Genomic DNA, 19,514 nt, shown 5'->3' on the forward strand with positions numbered 1-19,514 from the left:
AAGCCGCTTTCCCAAAACGTAGTGAGTGATACTTTCATTTAAATTGCTGTGGATAGTGTCATAAAATCATCAGGTATCAGAAACCCGGAAGTGATGGGTAGCCTAATATCAGTAGGTATCATGACTCTGTTCCATCCGATCAGAGAACAGGGGTTGATGCCTAAATCTCACCCCCTGACTAATATGAACGTATTATGTAGACCACGAGGTCAACTATTGAGTTCCCCCAAAAGATATGGCAAACCCGTAATGAAATCAATCTAATAATAGCCTTACTTTGTCGGAACATAAATACGTAATAAACGTGGAGTAGAACGTGGACACCAAAGAGACTAGAAAACAGCTGGTCACTGCAACACCACTATTCGGGAATGCGGTATTAGTGACGTAGCAGTATGGTTAGATTAGGAACTGGTCAAATGTAACTGACTCTCGATATAGAATGTAACTTATCATGAAATAAATTATAATAATGAGCAATACATATAGATGTCAGAATGCGATGGGGAATACACAGTCAATAAGAGCGACGTATCAGTCCTGTTTAACTAAAACATTAACAAGCTTTCGATTTGGTCGATTCCAATAGTATAAAAAAATCAGGTGCAATGTAATATTAACAAGAAACATCTTCGACTACGCCAATACAATGAATAAATATAAGTGATGTAACGGAACTGCAAGAGTAAGAACTGGTTAACAGTAGTTTACTGAAAAAAGTGATGCTTTTAGTAAATATAATAAATAATGACGGATAAGAAAATAAAAAGGTTCAAAATAATTGTAAGAAACTTAAGTAGCATTGCAATATTCACAGAAACCGTCGCTTCAATAAAATTACCAACTGAACCAGTTCACGAATATTTAAAGAAATGATTAAATACGTTTGAACCGAATAGAGTTTACTATAAAGAACTACAATCGACATAGACCCGAACAATACATTATATGGTTAAGCGAATTTTAGGTCGGGTGGCCTTTTTCTTGCTATTGAAATATAAATTGTGCGTACTTTTAATATTTACCAAATTAAGTTACTGAAATTCTATTCCGTAATTACTTGAGCTAGGTAGGGACGGAGGTATATCGTGTGTAGGTTATTTCCAAGTAATGTATAGAGCACAAGTAGTAACGCATGTTACAAAGTAATCACTGAAAGTAACCTGTATCCGCGAGTACCGGACGTGGTAATATCAATCTATATGAAGGAAAAGTTTATCACAACTCTAGTCGTACTACAATGTAAATTGCCAATGTAGTAAATGTAGCGTTAAAAGTAAAGTTTCTTGTTGCTTGTTTGGAAATATATCGTCATATAAGGCTCTTAGTCTATTGTTAGCATTGTTGGCACAGTTGTAAAATAGCTTTTCATAGCACACGGAATATCTGGCTAAATATAAATAATACAATTTAATTTAGAATTTACTACAGTACGATTAGTATTGTTGAAATTTATTGAGCTACTTTTTGCATTACATCAATTGTACACAATCTGAATAGTTGCAGAATAAGTTGTATTGTACAACAGATACAACGCACAGTTAAAGTCCGTTTTAACAGTTATATTTTCAGTTGTCAGTTGCAGATGACCATGTTGATTGTATTTCAATTCAAAACATACTTTAAATTATTCTTCAAGAATTTATTTAATAAAAGGTTAAATTGCCTGTGTCCGCGGTCGATCCTTAAGTATCCTAATGTATATGCATTTCGGCAAAGTTAAATCGCCATCATCAGTCCTTAATACAAGATCTTGAGCTTCCCCATTAGGTGCGTCCTAAAGTTTTGAAAACACATACACGAATTTTTATACTTATACACATGATGAAAACACACAATAACTTACGTGGTAGGCCTACTTTTATTTTTACTGCGGACATATAGACGCGCGTCGGTCGTGTGTCGAGTCTCGACTGGAGTCAGACGTTACTTGCAGAGTTGACCTTTGTCCTGTCTCTGTCCTTTGTAGCTACAGGTGGCGTTTCATTCAACTTAAGCAATGCTTCGAATTATATGTTGGATTTTAGTGTACTTTTATCATTCAGAAGGTTGTGGGGGGGGGGTTTGAGGCTTTATAAATTACATATTGCTCTAGTGGTGTCATTACTCGACTTTTTCTACAAACGTGTAAAGGTTTTAAATTTTCATTCGGCGTAGCGGATTTTTATCCCCCTGGAATTTTACCCCCTGGGCAAACGTGTCGTCACAAACCAGGGGGTAAAATTCCGGCCACGAACTTTTGAGTTTCGCGACATCACCTCGATGGATTAAACGCGGAATTAAACATATATTTTCACGGTTGTGAATTTAATCAGAACACATCATATTATAAAAACCTAGAATGTACTGCCCGGATTTTAACCCCCGGAATTTTACCCCCGGAATTTTACCCCCCGGATTTTTACCCCTGGATTTTTACCCCCCGGATTTTTACCCCCGGATTTTTACTCCTGGAATTTTACCCCCTGGCCAGATATATAAATTAGTGAGAATGATTAATCATCTTCATTCAGTTTTAAATTAATAGTTAACATTTTATTATTAAGTAGCCTATCTTAATTTATTTGCAACATTAACTAATCGAACAGGTTTTTAATTTTAATTTTGAGATTCAAGTATCGGGATTCGATCTTTGTAGCCAACTGTTGGTTAATATGATCAAAATAAAACAGCGAATTCTGTTTACTTAGTTGAGGTTACAAAATAAATAAATAAAGATAGGCTACTAAATAATTAAATGTTTACAATTATTAAAAACAGAAATAAGAAAATCAATCATTCAATTTTTAAAATCGGCCAGGGGGTAAAATTCCGGGGGGTAAAAATCCGGGGGTAAAATTCCGGGGGTAAAAATCCGGCCCGTACATCTTCAGTTGTATAAACGCTAGTTATATGGACAGGGGGTAAAATTCCGGTTTTTATCGCTAATCTAATTATCACGCTCTGACTATTTTCATTAGACTTCCAAATCCGCGGGGGTAAAATTCCGGCCGCGAACAAACTTTTGGCCACTCAGGTTACTACGTCATAGTGACGTCAGCAAGCTGGAATAACTGTGATTGCTGTTGACTAGGTGCTCGGCAAAATTGGATTGTTGTGTTATACTATTTTTGGGAAGGTGTTCTTTAAATCTCTTGATAAATGGTCTGCCAGTCTGTCCAATATAGAATTTATTACAGTCATTGCATGTTATTTTAAAAACTCCTGACTTTTTGCTCAGGTTTTTATCATTTTGTTGGGCTCTAGGTTTAAGGAGATTTTGGGCTTCATTGGATGTTGTAAACGCTACAGTTTATTTATTTACAATTTATTTAAACATATATTAAACTAATACCGAAAACTATTTTAAATTCAAACGAAAGTCTTTATACAGTTTATTTCCTAACAAGGACCATTTTAATATGTTAAGCTATATTATCTTTTACGCATCTTTTTGATTCTTCTTTCGTAATATAATTTTGTATTTTTTGTGAATTTTCCTACCTATATTAAAGAAGCTATTGCTGTCGGTCACACGAAACATATATGTGCGTGTAAACATGATAACTCGAGCAATTTTGGTCTGATTTTAATAAAAATTGGCATGAATGTGTAGAGTTGTATAAACGTGATTGATTCGCTAACCAGTAAGATGGGGTATCGGATACCAGGTGCTACGGGGTTTTAAAATTGTATATACATTGTTTTTTTTATTTTAATTTTTCAAAAATGGAAATGCCTATTTTTTATCACAGCCATCGTTTGGAGCTTAAAACGGACACTCTTTACATCGAAGCATTGTTGTACAATTAATGGTTACGGAGAAAAAAAAGTGTAGATTTAAAATTCCCATGTTAATTTTACAGAGAATATAACAAAACCGTTGTAGTTTGCTTGTTATGGATATGTTTCGATTTCGTTTGGCAAATTTATTTATTCATAAAATACTAATTACCATGAAAGTAAAAAATCCCTTTTCCCTTTCCCGTAGCAGCAAACCTTTAAATCTAATGTTACTCGTTTAATCTAATATCAATTAAATAGGACATAAATATGACTTGTTTATGGAAATATAATTAAATTTTTTGTTCTCTTTTATTATTGTATTGAAGACTGTGTACCTGACTTGAGTTGTTTTGAAAAGCAGTGTATTTTTGTACTGAAAACCGCTTCAAATAAAACACGTTTCTATTCTATTCTATTCTATTCTATTCTATTATATTCTGTTAACTGATTAAAAAACTCTTAAGTATAAGAAGAAACTATAAACACACGATCTAGAGAAAATTAAAATAACCTTATTTGGACATAAGGTTATGTACTCAATACGTTTGATTATACCTTAGGCTCCTGTCACCTCATCTTACTAAATGCCATCCTTAACAAACACACTGACCTACTTAAAGCCACAGCTTCTACAGGGCAGTACAAGCTATCAAGTTACCTTTTAAGTTAAGTTTTCAGCCTACTTACACAGCATCGCCAAACCCTCGTTCTTTACTTCACCCATTTTTACCCCCCCCCCCAACCCCTCCCATTTTTATGTCACCTTGACCTGAATAAACAAGTAGATATCCCATTCCCGTTTTAAAGCAGTGGCCAGTTATTAATAAAAATGGACGTAGTTAAGCCACCAAGTCCGCCGATCCAATCATTAATTTCTGTTTGAATACGCAATTTTTTACCAAACCAGATAAAAGGCAAATAATAAAATCTTAAAAGTTACATAAAATATCTCAAAACCATAAACTAAAGGAGAAGTCAAATTTTGACACCAATGCATTCTGTGAATGGCTGGTATCTCATTTTGATGACATCATGTGAAGGTCATTTGTGTTTGATTACTGCTTGTAAAAGTCCAGTATCAATCATGTGTCTTACGATTGTGATTAAACCCTGAGGGGGTAAAGTGTCACAATTAGTCCCCCCCAATGAAGGGTAGAGGGGGGTAGTAGACATGTCGTCGTAAGAGACATTCATGTGATGTTTTACTACTGGGGTGTCGCCGAAAACAAAGAACAAACACTGCGCTCATCATTCATTTGTTGTAACAGTAGTTGGAATGAGTTTTTTTTCTAGAAATGTTTATAGCTTTAAATATACTAAAACCACTTCAATAAGGAGTTTGAAGTTGATAAGTGTACTGTATGTACATATTTTATAATGTGCCTTTTGATAACATAGTTTGCATTTTATGTATGCACTCTAATGAGACAGTACCCTATACTTTGTAGCCCTAAAGATATAATTATGTAAAAATAATACTTGCAAATCAAAATCAAATTATTGTTTTATAAATGAAATAACTATCCTGCAAGATCATTTAGCTAAATAAATGTCCAAATGTACACATATTCATATTAATCATACACCATTGTTCAGTTGGAGTGCGGCCGTTCTGATGGTAAGAGAGCGGGACTTTGTTCCTGCAGGCCCTGGCTCAAATCTCACCATTCACCCATGATGTAATAGCATTGTTTTTATTGCTATGCCACGACCTTTCGGTTTTGACTCCACATTAAGTTACAGGTCTATACATGTCTCTCAGGATGTGTTTTTCAGGTGAAAGGTTTGTTCTATGCACTAGAGAACGATTTACAAGAAGCCACGCGATAACAATGATTATTATAACAAATATTTCCATGTTCAGTACCTTGTTTCAAAGAGTTAATTACCACTTTAAGTGTATCTTATAACCTTCCTTTGCATCATGTTATTTTTGTGATGAAATTAAGACTGGTTCTAATTGATCATTTCAGGACCTCCCTATGTGAGACCTATGCCAAATATCTCAGCTGTGGCAGGGGAACCGCTTCTTATTGCCTGTCCCGTCGCAGGATACCCCATTGACTCCATAACCTGGGAAAAAGGTAAAGGATAGAACTTAAAGGTGGTTATACTTAAGGTTATTTCATTGAAGACATTATCTAGATAAGTATTCAATCGATAAATCACATTCATGAGACCTAACCATTATAATTAACTGAAAAGTACGATGTTAAATCCAGCATGTTTCCAAAATATTGTTATGAAACAGTTTTTTTATATGTCTATTCTTATTTCGAGTCCTACGTTTATGGCTGTAGGTTAACTCATCTAATATTTCAGTTCTAATATCAATAATCTGTATTACGAAAACTACCCATCCCCCCCCAAAAACAATTTAATTGACGACATAAACAATATAGAAAGGTAAGCTTCCATGGCCAAAATAGTATGTCTAATCTTGATATTTGAGAGAAGGCTGCGTCATTGAATTTACAAAAATAGTAGCCAAAGATTCGGATGCGTTCCAGTAATTCATCCCAAGAAAGTTACGACTCACAATAAATAAGATGCACAAATAAATAGTATATGTAAACTAGTTCTGTATACAGTACAAATTTAAGGAGCAGTGTAGTTTATTTTGAAATTTTAATTTCTCTCCAGAGGGTAGAAGACTGCCGTTGAACCGTCGTCAAAGAGTGTTCCCCAATGGCACCCTCCTGCTGGACAACGTGCAGAGGGACCCGGACAGCGGGGAATACCGGTGTACGGCGGAGAACAAGCAAGGCCGAACATCATCACAACAACTCCACCTCTCTGTCATTGGTAGAACAATCTTGTCTTTGTCTAGCTCATTAGTATTTCAAAAGACATTCTAGAAAGCAAAATTCCGAGACTCAATTCTAGAAGTGTTCTAACCCTACTGCGAGATTTTCGAAAGAGAATGACTTCGTTTCTATCTGCACAGATCTGTCAGTAAAGGAAGCTATTGTGAGCTAATCAGTTTTCTAGATTTTTAGTTTCAAAGTGATACCTTTCGTAAGTGCTTTAACAACATTTAGCTGATTTAATTGTTGAACATAGTATACATCATGGTAAACCGTAGATCCAGAATCACTGTGCACTTTAAATTCATTTTATCGTCCAACCAAACAGTAACGATTTTAAATAGATTTTTTATTATACTGGGCTTAAACCTAAGAGAAGAAATCACTCTCTACAAACCTGTTTGAAATAAAAATGGTAAGGATACTAATCTTTTAGTATTCAGGTTTCTAGAGATTGATGTATATACTAAAATTTCAAAAGATTAACACGACAACTCGATTAACTTAAAACACCTCTGGTGATGGTTTGGTAGTTAACTGCAATAGTCCTGAGATAAAATCGATCACAATATAATAAAATATTATATCAGGAATTTAATTTTTGAAATATCACTTTAGTAAAAGGTAAATGTGAGAATCATAAACCTTAATCATAAAACCCCAGGTACGGATTAACAAGATTGGGTTAAAAACGTGAACATGCAGTGATAAAAATTAAGGAGATACAAAATATTTTAAAAGGGACAAAGGGGTTTGGGGGGAATCATGATAACATGAGTTGAAATTAGTAGTTTAATGTAAAAGGTCGGTGATAAAGAAAAACCAGCATTAAGTAAACGAGGAGGGGCGACCGCTTAGTAATATGAGGCAAAAACCTCTCTACTCAACCAACGCTTGCATGTGTCGTACAGGCTTCTTTGTGTTTATGTCCCGAAACATTCTTGCTGAAATCCTTATCCGCGTTAATTTTGTATTTACTGACTTCATTTATTTATATTACAGTAAAACTGGTTTTATAGTTTATGTTGTACTTGTAAGTGGATACTGATAATAGTGGGATAGTATGGATTAGCATATTTTATATCACCAGAATACGATTAATACAAAACATGTTTATACTAATCCACCGTCCCTCATTCATAATGTATGATGTTTAAAATCAAATCAAATCAAATCCATTTATTGCCATCAACTTTATAAATACATGTATAGCAACGTCATACAATTTCATCACAGTATATCCATTAACCTACTTAGTATGTTCTACAAATTCTTTGACCTTATACACACATAAATCACACAAAATCTTTCTGATAGTAAATTTAAATTGTTGTATTTCAAGACATTTAATGTGAGCAGGTAACATACTATACAATCTTTTGCCAAATTCACTAAAGTTATTGATTGTGGTCATAAAGTTGCATTGGTTTGGACGGAGAAAAGTGTTTTGTCTGGTAAAATGGTTATGAACTGAATCATTTGTAGGGAACTCTCTAATATTATTTTTAATATACAGTAAACAATCTAAAATTTACAGAGAAGTGACAGATAAAATTCCAAGTTTCTTGAATAATGGCTTACAATGTGTTTCACTGTCAACATTGAATATTGCTCTAACAGCTTTCTTTTGCAACAGTTGCAGCTTTTTAATACTACCAGAATGGCCCCACACAACAATACTATAAGACAAATGACTTTGAATGTGAGCAAAATAAATGGATTTCAACACATCTATACTAACAAAAGGTCTATGTTTTCTAATCATAAACTAATAACTTATATTATAACTTGTTTTATAACTTACATTGTTAACACATGTAATAAGAAACAATTGTAAGGAATACAGTTTTAGGTCTAAAATTGGGGTTTAAAAACTACTTGAACTGAACTAATAGGCTACAATAACTTACCTCTCTTCAGGAAAATCCCCTTTAACATTATTTTCTAATTTGGAAGATTATTCGCCAGATTAAGGACGTCATTGGAGAGAAAATTTTACGAGCTAAGATATCAGAAATCAGTCCAACCTTCTTGCCTAACTCTATCACAGTGTGATAATCTAACCAATTCGGAATGAAATGTTACAAATACCCGTAGTTTTGTCAAGTGTTCCTGTCTTCATTCGTTATTAAATGACAGTTTTTAAACCTAATAGTTCATTTCAATTCTAATACAAATTTGTTTACTTTCTTCATCATTGAGGTCGGAAAGATCTGCCATAAACAGATACACGAGCATGAATACACAGACACGGAAACTTTTTCCGTGTATGTGTTTATGACGGCTTTTCACAACTTTAGGGTTGTGGAAGGGGGATTAGGTGGATTTTATAAATATAAATTAGTATTCACCTTAAAAATTAACCTTTGGGATCAAAACCAATGATCACGTATCGCTAACGGAAATATAAGTAATCAAGGTTACGTACAGGTTTATTCAGTTCAGGTAATTCATTGTTTCTAATACATTTGACTAAGTATACATTTAGGGATGGATTAAACAATCATCAGATCTACACAAACATGAAACACCCCTTTCGGAGATTCGTCACTTTTGGATAAACACACATAGGCCAACGTAAAACCCGTTTAAATGTAAAATTAAGTATTTGCACACTAGTAAGTTTAGGTGTAGAGCTGGTCAGCGATAAACTCCATCACTACAACCTAAATTAAAAAGTTTTCAAAATTTAATGTTTAAACGTTTTTATGTATGTGTTTATTTTCAATAGTGCGAGTCTGTGAAGAGGATATTTTATGTTTCTGTAGATCTGATGATTGTTTAATCCATCGCGGAATGTATACACAGTCAAATTTATTATAAATCAGGAATTGTCTGAACTGAATATACGGTACTTAACCTTGATTACTTGTAATTCACCTATTCTGGATGTTACAACAATGAAGAAGTTAACGGAAAACAGGAACTTTCCAGGAAGGTAGTACTGCAGGTACTATTAATCTTTAATATGTACAAACGCCCTCCAGTGGCTAAAAATGTTCAATACTGAACTTGTATACTTTAAACGAACGATACTCAAATTAAGTAATTGTAGGATCTTAGACTAAACCATTCGATTTAAGTTTTAATTTAATTTTAGTTGGCCTATTGTCTATAACATTTAAATGGCGTTATAAATCATTGAAAGTAAATATATTCAGTTCATTGTTTAACACCATGCAGAAGAAATTAGATGTCAGGGGAAATCGTTTTCTTTTTAGTTGACTTCTATCGTTGACTGTAAATAAATCCTTAAACGACAACGCATACAAACGGGCCCATTGTGGTGGTCGGAGCTGAGCCAGGTCCGTGGGTTCAGTTAGTTGGTCTGGACCTCCGAAAGACAGCGCGTGCGTCAATTGTTTTATTCTTTCGCTGCCAGAGAGTGCTGGCAGCAAATGCCCGCCCACCCCTCCACTCCTCGCCCTCAACCCTCGCAGCGCACTCCCGGCACGGGCACGCAGACCAGACGCAGACGCACTCGCAGTACATACAGACACTAGACAGAGTCAATGAATACATAGTGGTTTGTATTCATTGACAGAGTACACCGTGCTGCCGGATCGCTACAGCGCACGTACCTACTACACGTACACCACACCGTCCCACGTACCTACTACACGTACACCACACCGTCCCACGTACCTACTACACGTACACCACACCGTCCCACGTACCTACTACACGTACACCACACCGTCCCTTTTCTCTGTCCTCTCACCATACTTCCAGTTCCACTGCTACTGCATCGGACCCCAACGATGCGATTATATTATGACCGCAACCGAGCATTGTTACCTACCCAATTCCTATGGTTTAATTAAAATTGTCATGCCTACACACACATTTAGGATTTACAGTCAACGCTTTTATTAATTTTTCATATAGTTACTAAGCCTTTGATAGCCTCGCTTTTCTAGACATTCTAGAGGCCCCATGATGTTTGCCTGGTGTGACATATCTGATAAATCGGTTAAGAAATTCAATCATCGGTAATTTACTGTCGGTCTATACAAGATATACAACACTTAGAATCTTAACAACAACGTTTGCAGATTTTCCGCTTTGTTTTGTTGATTTAAAATATATTTTCTTCATGCATAATTAATCAGTTGTCATAATACGCTACTATATACCTTAGTCCCCAGTGTAAACGTAAAGCTAGGCTTATATCTTACACGAATAGCTATGATTTTGAATCAAAATTTGGTATCGTGAATGCATGTAATGACGCTATTGGTAGACTTAGATCTAGGTGTTGTGGGGGTAATGTTAGACAAGATGTGTTACAGTGCCTCCACGAATCACCCCGTTCTCCTTCCTGACGGATCTGCACGTCGGCGACCGTGTGGGAGTGCAGTGTTTCATCACCAAGGGCGATCTGCCCCTGGACATCCAGTGGAGGAAGGACGGTGGCGCTCTAGACCAGGACGTCAGTGTCCAGCAATACGGCCAGTACACCAGCTCTCTCAGCATAGAGTCTCTAGCACCTAGACACGCTGGTAGCTACACCTGTGTCGCCACCAATCAGGCCGCTACGGACACGCACTCGTCCAACCTCCTAGTCAACGGTAACCTCCGCCACCCTTCCCATCATACCCTCGCTCTACCTCACCACCACTCTGTCTGTTTCAGTTCCTCCTAGGATAGGACCGTTCTCGTTCGGCGAGCTTATTGAGGGAGTTCGCACCCAGGTCCAGTGCGTCATCCAAGCCGGCGATCCTCCGTTGAAACTAAAGTGGCTGAAGGACGAGTCGGAGATATCAGCCGCTCTAGGCATCCAGATAACCCAAGACGCGTACTCCAGCACTCTCGCCATCTCTCATGTAGGCAGAGAACACTCCGGCAACTACTCCTGTATCGCGGCCAACGACGCCAAGTCCAGTAAAGTGACCGCCCCTCTGGTCGTCAGCGGTAACGTATCTGCCACAGTGGACATCCACAGCACAGCACCGCACCGCAGAAGCTCTTTCTTGCACACTCACTCACTGTCACTCACTGCCACTCCTTGTCACTCTGCAATCGAGCAAACGCTATGCAATAATAGCGATCTTCCTCCACAAACTGTACTATATCCGATTGTTTACAGGAACGACACGGTTGGATGTAATGTGTTTTGTCGGAGGAGACACCAAGGTTTGCTCCGCACTTGCACTGCACTTTCGCAAGCCCACTGCACGCTTGCGCTTGCACACTGCACTGATAAAACACATTTGTATTATACTACACTCCAGCAATTTCAATGTTCTGTGACTAGTCGTTTGATGTATAGATCTAATGGCAATTGTTAATTCAGATTGTTTTTAGGTTTTCTATGACAACCATATGTTTTACACTGACGTTTTCATGATGCTATTCGAGCATGTTCAGAATTTTATGTGCTTAAATTTAATTTATGTTTTAATAATAATTTTAAATTATTATTGAACTGTTTTGCCAGTAACGTTATACGATTAACTGTCAATACGTGGTACAAAAATCGATCAATATTTGAAATTTAATCATTTTATATCATATAAAAGTCTGTACTTACAGACGTAAAATCATCATGATTAATTATTATATCACAATTAACTAAATACCAAAGTATGTAAATCTCTAGATAATTTTTGACAGATACTTTTATGATTTTAGTTACAATTTAAACAGATATTCCAGCATTGACTTACTGATCGTTTCTATTTGCCAAACATTTTTTCATTGATAACATTAAGCTAGCAAAATGTATTGCGTTGACCCTGAAAACTATAATTTGTTACTATTCGTTCAAAACAGAATATTTTAATCCAATCTTTAACTTTGTGTAATGCATCACCAATGCTATACACATTTCTATGTTAAGTAGCCTTAGCTATTATTATTAATCATACGTCGTTCCTCTATGGCTCATAGAGCATGTTTGTTGTATTTCAGTGCCTCCGAGATGGGTGACCGAGCCCAGAGACAGGAACGTAACGAGGGAGAGTTTCGTCACATTCGACTGTCAAGCTGAGGGGTTCCCGGCTCCTACCCTAATCTGGAGAAAAGTTATAGGTACGTAGATCTGTCCAAGGCTCCCACGGTCTTCAAGCCAGGAATGCGTCAATGAAACTTCTGTATCCACTAACGTTTTGGTGTTTGGTCTCGCTGTAGAGTCACATCTTCAGGGGGACTTGGATTCTGCACAGTAACATATCAAGTAGAATCAAGAAATACCAGATATGTCAACTGTGCAAAAGTCAAATCGTCTTGAACATTTCACGCCGCATATATGCAGAAATGTTATTGAATATGTATATTTAATCCATTCTGGCAACTTTGCAACCCACAACTAAGAATCCAAAGATTGGCGTTGAAATTGCCCTTAAGCCATTGTTATACCGGAATTTGTGACAAAATGTGACTTTTATATCAGCTGTTGAAGTATTTTTGACATTTCATCGCAAACTCCGGTGTAGACCAAGGTTTTGACCGTGTGTCCTCAACAAATATTAACTTAAAATATAAACAATACTCTTTTATATGATTGATCTTCGTTGTCTTCCCGTGGAAAACAAAATGTCTAATCTAAGCACGGAAAACTGTGACAACATTGAAGTGCATCTTTTATGTAGCTTCACGGTAAGAAAACTAAGGGGCGAAGGAATTTTAAGCTTTGGCTAGTTTAACTTTGAGTTTTTTATGGAATTTTCCTTTTAAGTGATAAACTATTATCGTAGGTCTCATGGTAAGACGTAGACCCGGGAATTTCAAATCACCATGTTATACTTATGAAGATAATAAAGTAAACTGTTGTAGTTTGCTTGTTTATGGATATATTTTGATCATATTTGGCTAATTTATTTATTTCATTCAAAGCTATTACCATTTCTAATAAAGCCACACTTTATTTCCTTCCACGTAGCAGCAAACCTAAGCACCCAAAACCCTTAAATCTATTGAAATACAAAATAAGTCTGACAATTTTCAGGAAATATTTAGTATTTTTAGGGAAAATCCAACTCGGCAATTGGACATTCGCTTAGTCTGCAGGTTCGCTGCATTGGGGGTGGGGGTATTTTCTCTTTTTATGAAAAGATTGCCACAGCTTGTCCATATACTTAATATAGGATGACTGCCTTCGTATCCAATAGTTTAAGATTCAACTCTACGGTTGCTCCAGTTGCCTTCATTTCTTCCTACGCAACTACTACACACAGTCTAGAAAGAGGTATTCAAAGAGAGAAGGAGTTTTTTATTTACACCCCCGAACATTTGCTACAATACATTTTACAAGTGTACACAATTTGAATTTTTGTTTTATTTGATTCAGAGTTTGAAATAGCTCTTTACAGTCATACAACTTGATGTTGCCAGGATTAACTTTACTTTTTAAAGGTTGTGGATTCCTTTGTGACTAACTTACTTTTGGGAGTTGGACCAGTTTGGACCATAATTTATTCCTAAATATGTCGCAACAAGATAGTATCATAACCAGGGTTTGGAATCCCTCTCTAAAAAAACAAAACCTAAAATATGCCAATGGCGTATATAAACGCACAAAAATAAATACTTAGAAGAAATAAATATTTTATGTATTGACAAAATACAATTATTGTATCTATCCATAATTAACTTTATATCAACCATTTATCAAATCCGCGAACTTATGAAGAGGAAAACGGGTAGAGTTTATGGTGGACACAGATTGCTCTTACGATGTCGTAGCGTAGAGGAAAATGTCCACACAAACTTTAAAACAACATCCTGTAAACCAGCTGGAACAGTTAATAATTCACAGACCCTGTAGAAAGAGCACCCACTTTACCCTCTTGAAATTGCGCATTATATTACCTATTTACTCACTAAATGGTCATTTTATAACCAAAGTTGTTGTGAAAAATTATTTATAAATTGGTGAAGACTAACATTGATAAAAATTACTATGTCATGTTAATAATTAAGACTGAATAAAAACTATTTTCAGTAGTAATGCGTCAATTATGTCTTTAGCGGTAACTCGGATTACCTAAGATTCAATAATAAGACACTTTTATTATATATAATAGTATACCTTTGAATGATTAATAGGTAATTTCACGAGGCACATTTCCCAAAAGTTAATTTTTCCAATTGCTCTATAACTGAAATGTAAATGAATTGTTGTTATTTCAATATCAGCATAGCAAGTATAAGTATGGTGTAAGTGTAAGTGCAAGTGTAAGTTAATTGACACAGTATCTCTAAATTTTAACCCTTAAGTTACTCAAGAGAGCGAAACAAATCAAGTGATGTATGGAAAATAGAAGAAACTATTGATTTGGGTTACCATGTTTCATCATATTGATATTTTTAATGCATAAAAAACTGTACGGCTTCCACGCTGTACATTCGAGTGCAATGTAACTGGTGTTTTAAATGTGTGTGGTATTAGTTTTTTTTTTTCAGTTATTTAATAAGAATCACGGAGAAAGGTAATTTTATGTAAGTTAAAATTAAGGTCACTTTCTTTTTTTCCATTACGAAAGAAAGATCCTTAGCCTATTAAAGATTTTAATCCATTAAAAAGGATTCAAAGACATATTCATGAGTTAAAATATCTTAAATTTTTACTAGTGTATAAAAATTAATTTAACAAATTTAAAATAGGTAATTAGTTAATTATAATTTTAATAATTTATGTTGAATTAAGGTTTAATTTGTGGGGGATAGTATTCTATTACGGGAATATACAGGATATTAATGAAGAAATATATTGATGTTAAAAGCACGCTCTATAAGTGAAATTTAAAAATTCACATAAAAACTGTTAATTTTACAACTTTGAAGTATGTTTTATTAGATTTCAGTTGTATTTGATATAATTATGCAAACTTGAAATCCAAGGGCTCATTGAAAGTTCAATAAGTAGGCCTATAATCCGAAATGTGGTAAAATGTTTTGTTTCATCTTTATAACATTTATGAGCGTCTATTTACATACTTTGACCGACATTGTCACTTCCCTTCGTGTATTGTTTAAGAATCAGAGATAAAAAAAATTATGCCCCAGGTGAGGCTCGAACTCACAACCCCGGCATAGCTCACGGACACTGCCTTATAAGTACCGTGCGCTAACCAATTGCGCCACTGGGGCTTATAGGCCGGGATGGATATTTTGAATTTAACCCTTGGACGCTTTCTTGTATCGTAGGGTTGAAAATTATAAGGAACTGGTTCCGTTACTTGACAGTAACGCAAATTATAGATTATAATTTGTATCTTATTATAAATGATTGTGGTTCATGTGTGTTGTGGTGTGAAAATGAAATAAACACGGTTTTTTTTTTTAAATAAGGCTTTTTAAACACAGAAGTTCCCTGTACAAAACAAAGCTTATCCACACGGCTTTAGCTTTTGGTCTACAATAAAATTTGGTTTAAGTCTTTAGTGAATGAATGTAAATTTAATGTCAAATAATTTGAAAATCAAACTGTACATAATGTCCTTTTATCTATGACTGTTCGAAGTTTTTATTTATTTAAACTTAATACAAATAATATTCATTCTTTGTAACTGGTGACAATAGCCATTAATTGAGCTCTGTTTTTAGACCACACCATTAATATGTTTTCCATCATAAATGTATAGTTTATAGCAAATTGCATTAAGTATTTCCTTTTTTAGCTTTGAAACTTTGTTCTTTTTATTTGTTTTTGCATAAATTTACTGATTTCTAAAGCCTAAAAACTCCCGCTCCACTTACTTGTTTTCAACATCAACTAAATCAACTCCTCTAGACTTGTTTTCCACTCACATTACGTATATTAATTAGTTAATTGGATTGGAGTAACAAAAACCAATTACCTCGTATATGTAGTCTTTGCCTTTTCATAGCATTGTTCAGAGGTCAAACCATAGTTAAATTGTGTTTTTTGGACAACGTGGTTAAGTGTATTCATTAGCAATACATTTGTAAGGAGGTTGTTAAAGTAGTGTTTAAAACGTAAAAATATTAGGTTTTGTTAATGTTTTCCTATCAAATATCCTAAACGTTTGTCAATTTACAAATCCTCCAATTTTAATTTCGTATAACCCACCTATCCAATCATAGGGTTTCGATGTTTATGTAGGCTAAATTGAGAAATCATTTATAACACCTTAACATTTTATATATTTCCTCTCACAATGCAGTTTTGTACAAAAACAGCATTTATTTAAAATGGATCTTTGAATGAAGTAACGACAAAACTCAAGGTAGCATCATAAAGACGGTGACACACTATCGATCTTTTCCCCGATCAAGACCCCGAACCGAGCAGGGAGAAGGGAGGTCGAAGGAAGGTCGAAGGGGGGGGGTTTCGATAGTGTGTCACGGGTCCGTACACCGATCCAGACGGCGAACCAGACATCAGGCCGAGCAGGGAGCCGAGCGCTCTAGAGGCGGTTTTTTTTGCGAAAGATCAAAGAAAAGATCGGTCCGATGTACGGAGTGATGTACGGTAGCGTGTCACGGTATGCGAGCGCCGCACCGAGCGGCCGCCTGCGCTGGCGTTGATAGTTCTAACGTAATATGGCAATTAAACTCTTTAATTGGTTAAATAAATAAATTTTGGGTAATATTTTGCCATAATATATTATGGACATTTATGTTGTAATTTTGTGGTTTGTTTGGTTAAGGTTAGACATGTGCCTTTACAGGTTGAAATTTTACAGGTTGAAACCGTTAAATCGATGATATCCATAATGTTAAACATTTGTATTAGGTAACTGATGCTATACAATTATATATTAATTAATTAAAATGATCATTTTGTAGCATGTTATTTCATATTAAATTTCTGTTTTATTATTAAATGCCTCTCTCTCTAAACTCCCTTTTGCCGCGCTCGGTAGAACTAGTCTGGTCTTGGTCTTGTTCGGGAAAATGTTCGGATTGAAATGTTGCTGATATTTACCTCCCTTCTCCCTTGTCACTGCTCGGTTCGGGGTCTTGATTGGGGAATAGATCGCTAGTGTGTCACCGCCTTAAAAATCCGTTCCTAATTTCGTTTTTTTGAACTTGTTCACACCCTTGGACGTTGGTCTATTTTATCGTTAAGATCAATGACAACTGACAAAACATGTCACCAACGGGTGACCGCTAATTTGGGGCGACAGCATTAAATTTCAAGATTTGGTGCACACTCTGACAATTAATTATAATTATGATTCTGATTATATACAACGAAATCAACCAAAAAATCTGTATAATATTAATTCAGAAGACAGTAAAATATTTATGGCTTACATGTTTGTCTATAGTTTATAAAACGTTATATTCTTAGCAATTAGACAAGGTTAAAATCATTGCACATAATACTTGTTTGCTATAACATTTTGGTTTGAAATAGGTATCGAGCCTACCCAAAGCAAGGCAAATAGCTTTAAAAATAAGACGTTTCATGATTAAACCCATCAATACTCGACCCTCTTTAAGGCTTAAAGGTTGAACTAGTTAGGAATTATCGCAATCTCAACTTTAAGTTAATGCTTAAATCTCTGTAAACTGAAAAACTGGGAAGCGATTCATGGTACAGGGTCGTTCACATACCTTAGGCCTTAGACTCATCTATCCTTTTTTCCACATGCTTACAACACGCGCCACGCCCCCTTTTCAGTGAATCTTTCTGGACACCTTCTATCGGTTCTGTCCGGATTGCGCTGTTGACTATATAATTATGACATTACATTAGTACATAACGTATGCTGTTCTCCAGGAGGCCGCGACTACCAGGACCTTTCGCTGTCCCGTGCCAGAGGTCTTCAGGTGTTCCCCAACGGCACCTTCATCATCCGACAAGCCTCCCCCGAGCACCAGGGCCAGTATCTGTGCGAGGCTACCAACGGTATCGGCGCTGGGCTCAGTGCTACTGTCTCTCTCGTCGTCCTCAGTGAGTGTCTGCTAACTAAATATTTCAATTTTTAAATATCTGTATCCTTTCAGTATGTAAACTAAAGCATTACAAACATTTGACAAGTAGTATGTAAAAAATAAACAAATACAAGAGGTCTGTCTATATCAAACTATTTGATCTGATAAGTTAGGTACGTAACTCTAGGGTGCTGAGGCACTATTATAAGTTATACGACATATTGAAGGAAACAAAAGTACGATCTTAATAGTATGTATTAAAATAAAACGTAAATAATGGAAACATCATAGTTGATACTTTTAAAACTGCAAAAAAATGAATAGACGTATGTTCACAGATTGAAGTATAGTAAAGTTCACTTGATGTATATTTACAATAAACTTTTGTACATAAAAAAAATAAGAAAACGCATTGTTCAAGGAAAAAATACTACTTCAACATCAGAGATATTAAATATCTTTTATGGTTTATGCACCAATGTTTTAGAATGAGCACTTAAATATATATTGGTTAAACACCTTTGGAGCAAGTACTGTAAACGGAAATATCATGAAAAATCTGTTACAAGGATGCGGCATTTTGCAGCGCGGCCCAGGGTAGGCCTACGAGCGGCGAGCGGCATGAGTGGTGCCGCTCTGACATCGGGTCTAATTTAGTTGAATGCAAATTTGTTGTCTGAGCAGCAAGCGGCGATTAGCGACGACACTTAAAGCACCGCTCGTTGTTCCATGTCCAAACCAATTTTCGCGAAAACGCCTCAGATGAGTCATGTTTCAGTTTAGCCGATATTGTCAGAGGAACAACAGCAAACGTGCAAGCCTCCAGCCAAACTCACAGAGGTGAAGTTGAGTTATTCTCAAATGAAAGTGTTGATAAGTGAGGTGCAGTCCAGGGAATGTTTGTGGACTGACCAGCACGGACATTTAAAAACACTTGAGTCACCATAAAACAATTGGATGAAGTGGGAGCGAAAAGTTTGTAAAAGAGAATTGTCAGATAACAACAATAGTCGTAATACGTCCTGCGGGTCAATACAGATTGTTATCTTCGACTAAACTAACTAACTAACTCCTACAACAGGGGAAATTCTG

The 19,514-nt window shown here is 35.7% G+C and overlaps 1 protein-coding gene and 1 non-coding gene across 2 annotated transcripts in view; one reads left to right on the top strand and one right to left on the bottom strand.

The window, feature by feature from the left end:
* Window positions 1-19,514, top strand: part of LOC128998908 (cell adhesion molecule Dscam2-like) — a 327,459-nt gene that overhangs the window by 274,430 nt on the left and 33,515 nt on the right. The window contains exons 11-15 of the mRNA XM_054425264.1: window positions 5,739-5,849; window positions 6,409-6,570; window positions 10,865-11,143; window positions 12,486-12,605; window positions 18,268-18,441. Coding sequence (XP_054281239.1) covers window positions 5,739-5,849; window positions 6,409-6,570; window positions 10,865-11,143; window positions 12,486-12,605; window positions 18,268-18,441 — 846 coding nt within the window. The remainder of the gene's footprint in view (window positions 1-5,738; window positions 5,850-6,408; window positions 6,571-10,864; window positions 11,144-12,485; window positions 12,606-18,267; window positions 18,442-19,514) is intronic.
* Trnai-uau (transfer RNA isoleucine (anticodon UAU)) lies at window positions 15,574-15,665 on the bottom strand. Its single transcript is given in 2 exon segments — window positions 15,574-15,609; window positions 15,628-15,665. It is a non-coding gene; the product is annotated as a tRNA-Ile (tRNA).

The sequence above is a fragment of the Macrosteles quadrilineatus genome, unplaced genomic scaffold (assembly GCF_028750875.1).
Source record: "Macrosteles quadrilineatus isolate MER2022 unplaced genomic scaffold, UCM_ALF_1.0 Scaffold_7__1_contigs__length_78375512, whole genome shotgun sequence".
NCBI classification, from domain to species: domain Eukaryota; kingdom Metazoa; phylum Arthropoda; class Insecta; order Hemiptera; family Cicadellidae; genus Macrosteles; species Macrosteles quadrilineatus.